The sequence below is a fragment of the Mustela nigripes genome, chromosome 7, assembly GCF_022355385.1.
Source record: "Mustela nigripes isolate SB6536 chromosome 7, MUSNIG.SB6536, whole genome shotgun sequence".
Lineage (NCBI taxonomy): Eukaryota > Metazoa > Chordata > Mammalia > Carnivora > Mustelidae > Mustela > Mustela nigripes.
In genome coordinates, this window is record NC_081563.1 from 124,854,630 (window position 1) to 124,869,010 (window position 14,381).

The window sequence follows — 14,381 nt, forward strand, 5'->3', positions numbered from 1 at the left end:
CTGAAATTGTTCCAGAATACATCTCTTCCTCTGCACTGCCAAGTGTCCAAGCCATCAAAACCCACTGCCGTGACCTCCCAACTGCCTCCTTGCCTCCTCTTCTCCTGCTCCCCAGTTCACAAAGAACAGCCAGTGTTCTCGGTAAAGGCCAGTGTGATAATGCCTCGCCTCTACTCCAAAACCCCCAAATGGCCCCTTACCTCATTCAGGACTTATAGCCTTTAAAATGGCCTGCAAGGCCCTCCATGATCTGCCCCTGCCCCACACTTCTGTGACCTCACCTGCTTCAAGCCACGTTGACATTCTTTGCTGTCTATCTGTCCGGAATGCTCTGCCCCCAAATATCTACAATATCTACCCTTTCTTCGGGCCTCAGCTCAAATGTCACCGACCTCATCACAGAAGCTTCTCTGAGCACCCAAAGAAAGGAATCACCATCCCCAGCCCCAGCCCTTAGGATCTTGGAATCCTCTCTCGAGTAAAGGATGTCATTCTGTTGCTGTTTTATCCCCAGCACCTTGTATGGCTGCAGGCACCCCAGGAATATTTGTGGAATAAATGGATGAAAGCAGGTTCTATGAACAGTTAATAAAGGCACATGTCAGGATGCGACTTTTCAGAGTAAAATTTCTCAATCCATAATCTGAATCCATCTCCCAGGGTGCATTCAAGAAAGACTGATTCAATAAATCACACTCCCGAAAAGTCGGAAGTTCCAGTGAGGGACACTCAGATTAAATTTGGCCAGCTGGGTCTGAGCAGAATAGTTTTTAGCTTCAGGACTTAAAAGCTAAAAAAGACTTAAAAGACTGAGGAACCATCTTTATTCAAGTACCACACTCAGCCCGAATTATTCCACTCTCGCTAGTACAAAAGGTGAAGCAAGACGCTGGTTGTGGAGATCAGGGCGTGGGTGGTGGGCGCCTTTACAGTAGAAACTCTTTAACGGTCTCATCAGAGGTTCTTAAAAGTGTGCTCTGGGGATCTACTCTTTCAGGGCATCTGTGAGGTCAAAACTAGTGTCATGACATTAACATTAACTGCCCTTTTCATGCTCATCTCCCACAAGTGTACAGAATTTTCTAGAGGTCACGCGACACAATGTTCACAAGAGGTTGAATGCAGAAGCAGATATGAGATCTAATTGTCTTCTATTAAGGCAAACATTGAAGAAATTTGCAAAACTGCAAAACAACGCCACTCTTTTCACTAAAATATTTTGTTAATTCAAGTAAAAATGTTAACATAAATAAAATCATTATTTTAAAAATCAAGTAATACATATTTTTAAAATTTTAATTTCTAATACGGTAAATATTTGTAAGTATGACCCACAAAAACAAAAGCTCTTTGGCATCCTTAATTTGTACGAGTCATGAGACCAAAGGTTTCACAACCGTTGCTTTATTAGGTATATGCAGTAACATTCCTTCTGCTAGCATTAAGAAATTTCTGCTTCCAGGCCCGTGATGGCAAGGTACTGTGCTCCCTTGCTCAAACCACAGCCTTCAGATGTCACTAAATCCACACCAAACTAGTAACTAGCACAGATCTCCCACAGCTTATATTTAGGGCTTTTCCGGGGAATACCCTTCCCACCCCTCCCAAGTGCAAATCACGTTATGTGTGAAGCCCAGGCCCCACCCACTGTCATGAACCAACTCCACTCAGTGGGATGTTTTAGTAAAGAATAAAACTTGTTTTGCAACCTAAATAAAACTTAAACTCTCTATTAACATGATGTTAAAATGGCTGGACAGGTTTTCACTGAATTTGATGGGAATGCTTAGGATGATGGTCTGAATTACAGTATGTTATGTGGTATGCGTAAAATTCACATTGGAGCCATCTGAAAAAGACAGGGATTCATCCTCTAGCTGAAACCGAGTTTTTTTTTCTTTTTTTCTCTACTGAACTCTGGCGGGAATTTTGGGATGGCCAACCAGAAACACAAGATAGCGCGTCTATCAAATTGTTTTGGGTTGACTGGGGTAGGAGGGCAGTGGAGAGAGATAATATCCATCCGGAACATTTGAAACTGAGGTATGAGATCTATATTACAAGTGACTGAAACGTGTCACAGATGTTAAAATGCCATCGATGGAGAAGATGCACGCTGGTTTCAAATACTACGCCCCCTCGTTCCAACTGAAGCAGCCGCTCCAAGCTGCTTCTTACCTGAAAAACTTCACATAACGTGCCTTCATGTACCAAGTGCCGGCCGGGGTTTATTTGGTGACGGTTAATGATTCTCTCAAACAATACAGGGCAGGCCAGCTAGTTTATTCATATTGAATGTAAACCTTAGATCTCTGGCTTAACAATGACATAGAGAACCCTGAAAGACACAATAAACTTGTGTTAAATCAGAGACAGTTTAAATCAGTCATAGAACTTCTAAAATTCTGGGCTGGCAACTACAGCGTGACGAATGTTCAGTCCAGTTACAAAACGTTTCATTTTCCTGGGCTGACAAATCTTAAACAGAGCTGAAAAATGCAATGCTTTACTTGTAGCCTTTTACCATATACCCATTGCTACCAGTCAAGTAATTATGGTTTCTTCATCTCTCAGAAACTTTTCTAAAGAAGAGGGATTTTCCTTTGATCTGCTCACCTTGGTGCGTATGTAAGAATGCAGAGAGTTAAGTTTAAAGAATGAAGATGAATGGAGATGCCAAGAAAAGTTTTTATTGCAAGCACAGTGAGCAGAAGGAGACGTCTTCTCACATAACGTGGCCGCAAGGTCTGCCATTAACTAAATCTCTCTGACAACCCGTCATTGGTTTAAAGCATAGGACTTAGCTTCTTGCTATCAGGTGTACATCATTTCTGCCATGTGGGACATTTTCTTGGGAATATACAAGTAATATTCCATGTAGCCTGACAGGTCCTCAATGGTCACATCATCCACATAGACTCGAGCTTGCTCAGAACAGGAGCGGGGAGAGCCAGACAGAGTTCTGGTGTGGAGCGACTGAGAGTAGTCCTCAAGCATGGATCTTCTTTCTGGGGCCAAGGGAGGGACACTCTGCAGGCCTGAAAAGGAATACACTTCCATATCATGCCATCTCTTACACTGGCACTCCTTGCCTATGCATGCACATGGCTTGCCCTGGTTTAGCTTGGAAACGGATTGAAAGTCAGAGAGATCATTGGCCTTGAGACTTGCTTGGGAGACTTGGGTAGCATCAGAGGAGTCTTCCTTCTTACTCTCTGATGGGAGCCTGGGAACCGAAGTTCTCAAAGGCTCAATGACTGCCCCTGTGTGGTTAGTATCGAGAGAAGTAGAGCATTCTCCTGCAGTGAACTCTTTAGGGGTGGAAATTCCCAGCCCACTGCTGCTATCAGGGGAGTCAGTCTGGCTTTTGTGCTTGAGCTGGCTGCTGGAAGAAGAAGCTATTGTACTGCAATGTATAAACTTTGGAGGATGAAGGACAGGAGACTTAGAACGTCGACGACGCTGGGTTCTCACTGCTCCTCGTGAAGACTTCCTTGTAGACCTAAGAGGAAAACAGTGCACAAAAAGATGTTGGGACACACAGCTCTCCTAAAAGGATTCTTTGTGATAGCTGGAAATATACCTCCTCTCCTGAGTCTGAGGTCCTAAGTTTCCCCCAAAGTGATGAGCCTATCTCTGTTTTTGAGCTGCCTAAGTCTGCATCTCAAAAACTTCAACATCTCCTTATTAGCAAGCTACAGAAATAGGAGAGGTAAAGGATAGTTTTTAATTGCATTTCTTGGGCCACACTTTGGGTGCAGAACACTTCCTGGTCCCAACCCTTGATCTGGGAACCATCAGCCAGTGGGTCTGGAAAAGCCCCCGCCCCAAAGCACCTGATGCAGTAAGCCCAAGTGTTGTGCTCTGTGCTCTGAACACAGAAGCTTCTATACCACTGTGTGTGGCTGACGACACAAACGGCCACTGTGTCATGATGTCATGATGTCACGGTTACCACACAGAGCAGAGACTTAGGATTCATTTCTACCACTGGGAACAGATGACGAATAAATTTAGACGCCCTCAAGTTTTCAGATATTGGGAATTACCAGACGCTCTACATAACTTTTAATAAGATAGTTAAATGAATAAAAGAGCTGAGCAAACGGAAAAAAAAAAAAGAAAGTGACTCAAAACTGTGAACAGAACCAAAAAGAACTTAAAAAAAAAGCAAGTTTGAAATTAAATGGCTGGGCCAAACAGGAGAATAGAACTAAGGAAAGAAATACTGAACTGGAAGATAAATCTGAATTATTTCTAACGGAATTCAGCCAATTGTAGTTTGTGGGTCAAAACTGGCTGTTTTCACATAACCCACAGATACTGCTCCTGTGGACTAGCACTGTGAGCCAGACACCAGGCAGGGCATCTCCGTTCACCCGGTTCTCTACTCCCTGTGCCTGCCTTCCTGGCCAGATGCGTCACACCACGGCCGAGGTCCCACGCTGGTACCATCTACATGCTGGGGCTCTGCTGCCAGCAACCGCCAGCACCTGAGAGGCGGAATCTCCGTTCAAGCGTCTGGCTTATGCGGGGCTCTCTGGAGGAAAGAAGGGCTTGCTGGAATCTGGGGGCCGCCGGGGCACACGGTAAACCTGACTCCAGTATTGCCGTCCGTCCTCCCGCCCCACCTGGCTCATCATTTCACCCTGAAACTAAGCACCTGAACACAAAGTGTGTCCACCAGCCAGGACGGTGTGCATCAGGCAATGGGGCAGGGCAGAAATTTCCTCGCGTATATCCATACCTACATACCATCCTTGAATCTCACTGCTTGGCCTCCCACCCTAAAATATTTACTATCTGCCCCTTCATTAAAAACGTCTGCCTAGCCCTGACCTCCTCCTCCTCTATCCCTGACGTGGAGGAGACTTGGAAAAAATGTAAAAGCAATTAAAAAAATATGTAAGATAGAATAAGAAATCTGGAGTTTCCCCAAGGAAAAACTATAGAGCATGGAAGACAAGTGATTTCTGAAGAGCTAAGGACTGAGAAATTTTCTGAACTGATGAAAGAGATCTACAGATATAGGCAGCACCATGAAACGGGACCAATAAAAGAGCAGTCTGCATCTAGACCACTGTGGCAAGACTGTAGATTCTCCAACACTGGAACATCTTAAAAGCAGCCAGAGACTAGACAGATTATTCCCAAAATGAGGAATGGTAAGACTGCGCGTAGACTTTTCAACATCCGTAATGAAGCCAGAAGACAATGAGTATCTTCCAGGTATATGAGAAAATAACTCAATCTAGAACTAGGACTTCAGGCATATCAAATCAGGTGTATCTTTCAAGAACAAGGAAACAAAGACATTTTCAGATAAATGAAAGTATATTTACCAAGAGAACGTGATGTTATACAAGGAGGAGGCACCACTGAAATTCACTGTATGGCGAGTTCTACAAGAGACCCTATTTATTAACAAGAGACCTTTGTTAAAGGAATTTCTAAAGAAAGTACTTTAGGAAGAAAGGCAAAGGCATCCTACACGGAAGGTCTGAGATGCAATAATGGTGAGCAAATGAGATAAACAAACACTATTTAAATAATAAAATAAAACCTATTGGTGAGATTAAAAAGAAACGAGAAAAGTAAAATATCGGGCAACTGCGCATGGAAGTTTGGAGTTCAGAGTAAAAAGATTGTACGGAGGGTTAAAATACAGCTGACGCTTGAACGAGAAGGGTTTAAACTGCGTGGGCCCGCTTACACGCATGGATTTTCTACTGTTTTTCACCGCTAACCCCTGTGTTGTTCAAGGGTCACTGGAATAACTTTTGTCTTGGTTAACAAGCACGTACGGTGGAATTCCAAGGCTAACTACTGAAAGAATAGAAACAGCATATAATTTCCAAGCCAGAAGGAAAAGTGATGGGAAAAAAAAACAACAAAAGCCATTTCAAACAACTTTTTAAAAGGAGGAGAGAAGAAGGAAGAGGGAAGGATGGAAGAGTAAAAAAACAAAAAACAAACACAAAGAAGTAGAACAAACAACATAAAGTGGCAGAAACAAGTCTACATGTATCAATCAATAATCAAAATCAATTTAAATGGACTGAACTCAGCTTAGAAAAAGACTGTCAGAATGAATAAAACAAAATAGGCCCTATATATTTATGAGATACAGCTAAAATTTTAAAACACACAATGGTTAAAAATAGAAGATAAAAAATGATATAATAGGCAAATGTCAACAAAAAGACAAATGGACTGATATATTAATTCTGAAAAAAACAGACTTTAAGACAGTAGTCATTACAAGGAATTAAGAATGTCACCTACATCATTAAAAATCTCAATTCATCAGAAGAAAACATTCTAAACTGGGATGAACCTAGACTGTATAAATCTAACAAAATGACTTCGAAATACATAAAATAAAAATGTTTAAGAGGAAAACAAATTCACTCCCGTATGGAAGATTTCAACATACATCTCCCAATTATTAATAGATTAGAAAAAAATTACTGAAAAAATATTTAAATAATACATTTAAAAGCTTGATTTAATGGACATAAAAGAAACCCAAGAATGACCAGAGAAGACTCATTCTTCTCAAACACACACAGGACATTTATAAAAATTGACTATGGGGACGCCTGGGTGGCTCAGCTGGTTGGACGACTGCCTTCGGCTCAGGTCATGATCCCGGAGTTCCGGGATCGAGTCCCACATCAGGCTCCCAGCTCCATGGGGAGTCTGCTTCACTCTCTGACCTTCTCCTCGCTCGTGCTCTCTCTCACTGTCTCTCTATCAAATAAATAAATTAAAAAAAAAAATTGACTACGAACGAAACCACACGGCGAGTCTCAGCATATTCTCAATTGAGAAGAATGGCTCATCCCTAATCATTGGGTTTGGGGCTCTGCATCTAACATACTCTTTTCTGGATACTCAGGAAAGTCCAATAGTAATTTAAAGTATTGGGAGAAAAACCATCTGCAGTAAGAAGCTCTTACGCATGCCAACTGTCTTTAGATGCACATGAGGTTTTCGGTTTGGTTTCATCTGCTGCTGTTCTGACGGATGCTCTGACGTTCGTGCCTTCTCCGACAGACAGAGATGCTATGGACCTGGAGAAACAACAAAGTTTACTGCTTACAGAAAACCGAAAGAAGGACAATTTACTGCTCTCACCAACTCAAACACAACTTGCATTAATACCTTTCTCTGTCGTTGGGGTTTCTCAAAAAATTTCTTACCTTTCAGAGTAAATTTCCCTCCAAAACCAAATTTAGGGGATCCCTAAAAGCCCACAGTTGCAGAGTCAGAAGCCAAAGAGTAATTCTTAAGTATGATCAGCAGCAGGATATAAATAGACTTTTAGGCTGTTTATCTGGGCCAGATAAGGCCTTATGTCCACAGAGAACCCTAATGACAGTGACCACTTATTTTATGTGCAAATCAGAATCACAAGAACTAAGCTGAGGAGCAAAAACTTCAGGAGACTCACTCTAACTTAAAAGGAGTATTTTTGACAACTAAAAAACTTAAAATTACAGAAGTAATATGGGTTCCCAGTAAAGAAAATGAAAAAATTTGAGAGAAAAAAAAGTGTGTCTATAATCTCACGACCCAGAGATTTACAACATTAACATTTTGGTATAAATCCTTGCAGATCTTTTCAATATACACACAAACACACACTAGGCTCCTACGATACATGCCTCGGTATTAGTAACAATCCCTTAGAAAAGACACTTTAACCTACTAAGTAAAAGAATGCTCACTGAAGTTAATTTAAAATAAAAATAGGAATAACCTAAATGCCCAGTAGAAAATAGAAAATACTACATTATATAAATGATGACAAATGATGATACATCTAGTCAATGGAATATTCAGAGTTTATTAAAAATTAAGTGTACAAAGAACTTGAATGACATAAGAGAATGCTTATAACATTAAGAGAAAACAGCATTAGATAAACAACTATACATATATTATGATCTCAACTATGTCAAAAAAATGTATGGTGTTAAGTACAGATGGCCTAGATTGTTAAGAGCAGTCATGGTAAATTGAGATTTTTACTTTTTGTTTTGTGAATTTTTCTGTAATAAGCACTGTATTATTTTATAATCAGATAAAAAGGATTATGTTGTTTTCTCATATATATAGAGAGATTTATCCTGATAAGACAAATTACCATTGGGAATCGAAACCTGCTGAACAGGATCATATTAAATTCCTGGCAAGGCTTGGTTAGTTTATGAGTCAGTACCTCAGATGTCCCATTTATAAATCAGCAACAATATGAAACAACTAGAACCATATGATACATTACACAAGTCTTATTCTGCTTAGTCATGGTAATGACTCACCCCTTCTACTCTTATTTGGTTTTCTCAAATGTTCTCTACTCCCCTTTCCTTTTTATAACTTGACTCCAAGCAGATCACATACTACAAAGTTGCAGTATCTGACCACAGGTGATACGGTAAGATATAAAATCTTCAAAGGTGCTATTGTTGTTTTTGTTTTTAATGTTCCAGGTAATTTTTAGGGATACTGAAATAGTTTAATTTTATGTTCCAACTTCCTGAAACACTAGGAAAGAAATCCGTGTACGAAGAGTTACTCATATGTATTTATATATGTTAAGGAATTTGTATGTATATGTGTTTGTATGTGTGTACACATTCCTAGCATTCTCCTCATTAAAAAAATTATTTCTATACCAGAAATCACAAAGGAATGTGACCATAATCTGGAACTATCTATTTCTCTATTATTTCCCAAAATGCCTTAAAAATTACTGATCAATTTAAATGGCAAGATGACCATATCAGAAAAGCCACTGGGAGGAGAGAGATACTTATTCGAAGCAAATGGGAGCACCATTAACAGTTCTTGTGCAAACCAATTAGTATAAATCTTCTCACCTGGTAGGCCATAAATAAATAAATAAAACCAGAAAAAACAAACAGCTATAACAACTAATTTTTACTATGTGCCAACTACTGTGTGCAACTCTTCCTGGTGTCTTCAAGGTATCATAAAAAGGAATGGTTAGAGCACAGGTTCTGGATGCAAATTGGGTTCAAATCCTGACTCTACCACTTCTCACCAATGTGGCCTTTAGCCAGTGACCTAATTCATCTGTGGCTCCTCTGTAAACTGGAATAACTATTGTATCCATCTTCTAAATTGGCAGTGAAGACTAAATAACATGTAAAGATATTTAAGCTAGTGTCTAGGGCGTAGAAGTGGGTAATAAACCTCAGTGATTATTAGTTGGTGTGAAGTGTTCGACTCTGAGCTTCCAGGGTTTATTTACCATTCATGAAAAGAAATATTCCTGTGTCTATCAGAGATTCAAGATTTCTTCTGGCCTGGGGTGAAGAATGGAGATGAAAAGAGTCTTGTACAGAACATTTTGCAATGGGCGAAATATTAACATTCAGACAGCAGCTGGTCTGCAGGTGCTCTAATTAGTTTTGGCGAAAGGGTCCAAGATTATTGATCTCAGTGACAGAACCCTAATGAATAGAGGTTTCCATAGTGATAGACTCAGCAATCAGAGCATATGAAATCGAGAATGTCTGTGGATTTCTATGGAGCCGATTCACTTTTAGGGAAAAACACTGTGATTCCCTAGAGATGTATGAGAAAATTCCTGATGGGATACTGCTTGATAATTCTGATTCAAGAGCAAGGTGGGGAACCCTCCTCAAAACGAAGGGAAACCAAAACACCCAACATGGGAGTACAAATGAGCCGCCACTTTTCAAAAGTGAACATTAAGGATTTCTTTATAAGTAAAATAATGCTGTGCAAAATTCTGCAGAATGTCACACTATTAACATTTTCATTTTTTATGAATAATGAGAAATTTTAGGAGAGCATGAGAACTTCTTCAGTGGAAAAGGCTATTTAAATCTAGTACACAATTCCCAAAAAACATATTACATATTTAATTACCCTGATGCATCCACTCTTAATTTCTTGAAAGCAGTTTGTAGACTCTCCTCTTCTCCATCCTTGGCTTCAGATTTCATTGTGAAAGTTTTTACACTACTATGGATGTTGCCGTTAATACTAAAAAATAAAATATAAATAAAATGAGCAAAGTGAAAACAGTAGGTTCAAAGTATACCTTTTGTTAAAATCTATATTCCTCATACCATTACTATTTGTTAGGGAGAAAAAAGCAAATTGCTATATCTAAAAGGAATTTTCAGCATAGACATTTGGAGACTGTAGTTTTTATTTCTTAAGAAAAAACAAATAAAATGATACAGAAACATGTATTTATTGGAATAGATTTTTTTACTGAAGTAGAGTTGACATATTATATTAGTTTCAGACGTACAACACAGTGATTCAACAATTCTGTATCCTACTCAATTATTATGGTAGAATTTAAACTGTCCAAATACTTGATGCCAATATCCTATTACACAGCTTTGAAAACTAGATCACCTGAAATTTATGTTTAAGTATAGTTTTTAACAAGGGGTAAAAATCTGTCCAGTTGTAGAGGTCTAGAAACACACAGACAAAATGAACTCTGCACCAAAAATAAAAGGAAAAAGCCCAACTACAGCATTCTGATCTTTTAAAATGATACTGAATATTTGTGTAGTCCAACCCTAACAATAGCCGTTAAGTGTAACTTCATGACACATGACAGCATTTCTCTAAAGCAGTTCTGACCCGTATTCATAGTCATATAAATATTCATACTCAGATATCAAGATGTTACCATTGTTAAAACAGGATTACAAATATGTTTCAATGACTACTGATTATTCTACACTCTTACCAATAAGGTTGATACCTTCATTTTTTATCTTCAAATTATTTTAATTATTATACGAGAAAGAAAATAAATGAACTATGCATGCAACTTGAAAAGATAAAACTTTGCCAAAAGAAAAAGGTGGAAAGTAAAAAATATATATATTTTTCTCTAGATAAACCTTTAAATGATCTCCACTTAATTAACCAGTTTGATTAATGGAACTTCTCCATTCTTCCACCTTGGTTTTTATATTTAAACAAAGAAAAGGGGAACGGGGCCAATCAGAGCAATAAGAGACACAACAGAGAAGCAGAGAAGTCTGATCAATAAACCCTTTGAAATCTAGATTCTTGATTTTTTCACTAAGGTAATAAATTAGTTAACATCAAATCTGAACAAATATAAGTATATAATCTGAACAAATATAAGTATCACAGGGCCTCAGAAAGAGAAAATGTAAAACAAAAACCAGAAGATGGTAGATTTGTGAAGCAAAGGATTAACTTTACCTTTTCCTTATTTCTAACTTGCTATAACCCCACCTAACCCCCTTCCCCCCTCCCACCCCCCAGGCACTCTCAGAAGGAGCAGTGCCTCTCTATGGACCCTACTTGTAACTTCTCTGATTCCTTATTTGCTCATTTCTCAGGGGTGAGTTTTAGGGTATTGTGAGACCTCTAATATTCCAAAGGTCAGGGTGTCACAATATGTTTGATATAATGTAATCATAGTGTACCAGTGGCAGAATAAAGCAGCAAGGAATTAACACTAATCATTTCATTTCATTTATTTATTTACTTACATGTAGAATAAGAAATTTTAGGCAAATCTCTCTGGCAAACACTGAAAACGGTCTCCAAAGAATTCAGCTAGCTTTTATTGCAACTTCTTAAATCAAAAAATTTAAACACACTCCCCACATATATATTGCTGGTTACTTTAACCAGCACCTCGACTTGAGGAAACATTATTAACTCCATATTTTGCTGGTCTCTAATGCTTTTGGATTTAGAGGGGGGTCCTCTCCCAGATACCCACTAATATCCTATATATCTGGGGAAAGAGGTAAGCAAAGGTAACACATCCTATCCTAATATTTTTGGAAGCTCCACAGTACCTAAAAGAGTGCTACTATAAATTATAAACAAATTATTCCTGCTGGCAGAACTAAATTGAAGTTTGGCTTATAGTTTTCCTCAATTACTTTATGACCAGCCAGTCAAATGCTCACACTATTTGCTCTTACAGAGTTAAAAACATCTGAAGATAGTCTTCCCATTCCTGAAGACCCCACACAAACCCTTTTCTGGGTCTCTCTGGAAATCAGTACACATCACAACTAAATAGACACTGCTGAATCCTACAGGCAGAAATTCATTCCACCCACAAATATTTACAGAATTCCTACCATGTGCTGTAGCACTAGACTGGATGTTAGGGATAGAAGGATAAACCTGACACATACTAGCACTGTGAACCCTATTCCTCTAAGAACTGGAATCTCATTCCTGCCCTAACACTGTGCTAAGAAGCTTTTGCACCCAGATATGTAATTTTTAATTATACAGTCCTAACTTAATTGCACTTCAGGTGACCTCTACGTGTTTATACAAACTTAGTTAACATTCTTGTTGACACACCAAAAGATCTATTATTTGAAAGCCAAAAGAGACCAAAATAAAAACTGGCTATAGAGTAAAACTTTAGGGATGAAGTTCTGTCTAAACTATTTTCAGATTTCCAATATTCCGATTATGCACCTTTTCCCTCTGTTATATTAACCCAGAGCAAAGGTGAGTCTTAGACCTTAAGAGCTAAATCAGAGCATGTTTGTAATTAATTACAACAGGCTTATTATGTTCCTCTGTATTCCTAGCTTCCCATTCACTCAAATCAAGAGCTGTACAACTAACTCTGGGAAACGTGTAAATGGTTTGCCCTTTTTCATTAAATTTATGGAAACATTTCTTGCCATTTTCACTGCAATGACTTCTTGAAAATGGACAATTCCCAAAGAGATCAAAGTTTGAAGGCCTATTCGAAGTTACTTTGTATTGTTTTAAGTTGAATCACAAGGGCCACTTTAACTTTGCCTCGGATTTTCCCAACCTTTCAAAAATGACAAGTAAAATTCTTCTAAGTTCCTCCATCAAAAGGGCAAATTCCTGGTTTTCTCTGAGTTTCAAAGAACAGCATGTGTCACAATCTTATTTATATCTTGTAGTTTTAACACCATGACCTCTTAACCTCAAACCTGGATCCAAATTTCCAGGACCCTGAAAAGACCTGAGATGGATCAATAAAGGATTCGCGCGTAAGCGTGTCATCACAATGTTAAAAGATTTAGAAACTTTCCCAGCCTCCCAGGAAGCGCGGAGTGCGGGCGAGAAAACCCTGTCCTGCAACCCCCTAAGACACAATCAAGTCTAGGTTGCAACTATCGGCCCCCCAGATCAAAACACATTCCCATCTCTACAAACTCTCTCACCCCCTATGCTCTCGATGTGGATAGAGGTAACGCACGGTGTTAATGCTGTCGCCTTGCCAGAATCTGGACCGGTCGCAATTAAACGAGAAGGCAAAGAGTCAGAGATTGGGGGCGGGGGGGGGGGTTACTCCGGGAGTGGAGAGCTGTTTATTAAGGCCTCCGCTCTGCCCGCCTAGGGTCTCCAGCTGGAAAGGTGCCTCTACCGGATGCTCTCCGGCCAGAATGAGAGGCTGGAGTCGCGCGGAGGCGCAAGGGATGCAGGAGAAGGCGGGAGCGGAGCCGAAGAAGCAGCCAACGAGGCTGGGGCTCGGAAACAAGCGGGAAAGGGCGGGAAGGGGCAAAGGGCGGCCAAGGAAGGCGAAAAGGGGAAGCTACAGCAGAGCGGGAGCGGGCGGAGGGGCGGGACGCGGCGGGGAGCTCGGGGGCGCGGGAAGGGGAAAGAGACCCGAGCTTGGGCCGACCCAGGCCGCGGATGCCGAGGGGGCGCGGAGAGGCCCAATCCCAGCCCGGCCCGGCCCAGCCCGGCCCGGCCCGGCCCGGCCCAGGCAGTCAACGCCGGGGGGAACGACGCGACGAGAGGCGGGCGGGCCCAGGGGAAGCCGCCCGAGGCCAGGTCGGGCCCGCAGGCCGAAACGCGATGCCGCGAACTCTCCCCGTCATGTCAAGGGACTCACCTCCTCGCAGCTGGGGCGCTCCGGGAATCCGGTCCCGTCAGTTCAGATCGTCTCTCGCAGATCGCAGCGCCTGACTGACCCGGATCCAAACCCGCCGAGGGGCCAGCCCGCGCCTCCCGAGTCGCACTGAGCCTGCGTCACTCAGCCACGCGCTCCGCCCCTTGCTCATGCTCCTCCCACCCCAGTGACTCGGCAGCGCAGCAGGCGGTGGCTGCGCAGGCGCGGGGCACCGGCTTTGCCTCTCAAATGCCCTGTACCCGCCCCTCTCGGAAGCACGTGCGTGTACGTCATTTCCTGTTATTCTCCTCGCTTAATCCTCGGTGCTCCGCGGGTTCGCTGGGGACTGGAGTGTGGGGCGTGCCCGCTTCCTCTGTGTCAGGTGAGTGAGTAGGCGCTGTTCTTTGCAGTCGTCCAGTCGCCTCGCTTTCCAAGGTCTCCCTGGGTCTGGTGCTCGCCCCGGAGTCGCCAT

General features: G+C 41.2%; 1 protein-coding gene across 1 annotated transcript; it reads right to left on the reverse strand.

Moving 5' to 3' along the window:
• Nucleotides 1-2,262: 2,262 nt before the first annotated feature.
• On the reverse strand, nt 2,263-14,063 carry OSER1 (oxidative stress responsive serine rich 1). Its single transcript, XM_059407053.1, has 4 exons — nt 13,913-14,063; nt 9,928-10,044; nt 6,963-7,076; nt 2,263-3,502 (listed from the first exon to the last, which is right to left on the reverse strand). Exons 2-4 carry the CDS (start codon nt 10,002-10,004, stop codon nt 2,815-2,817), a joined length of 879 nt encoding a protein of 292 aa, XP_059263036.1. The 5' UTR covers nt 10,005-10,044; nt 13,913-14,063; the 3' UTR covers nt 2,263-2,814.
• Between the last annotated feature and the right edge of the window lie 318 nt (nt 14,064-14,381).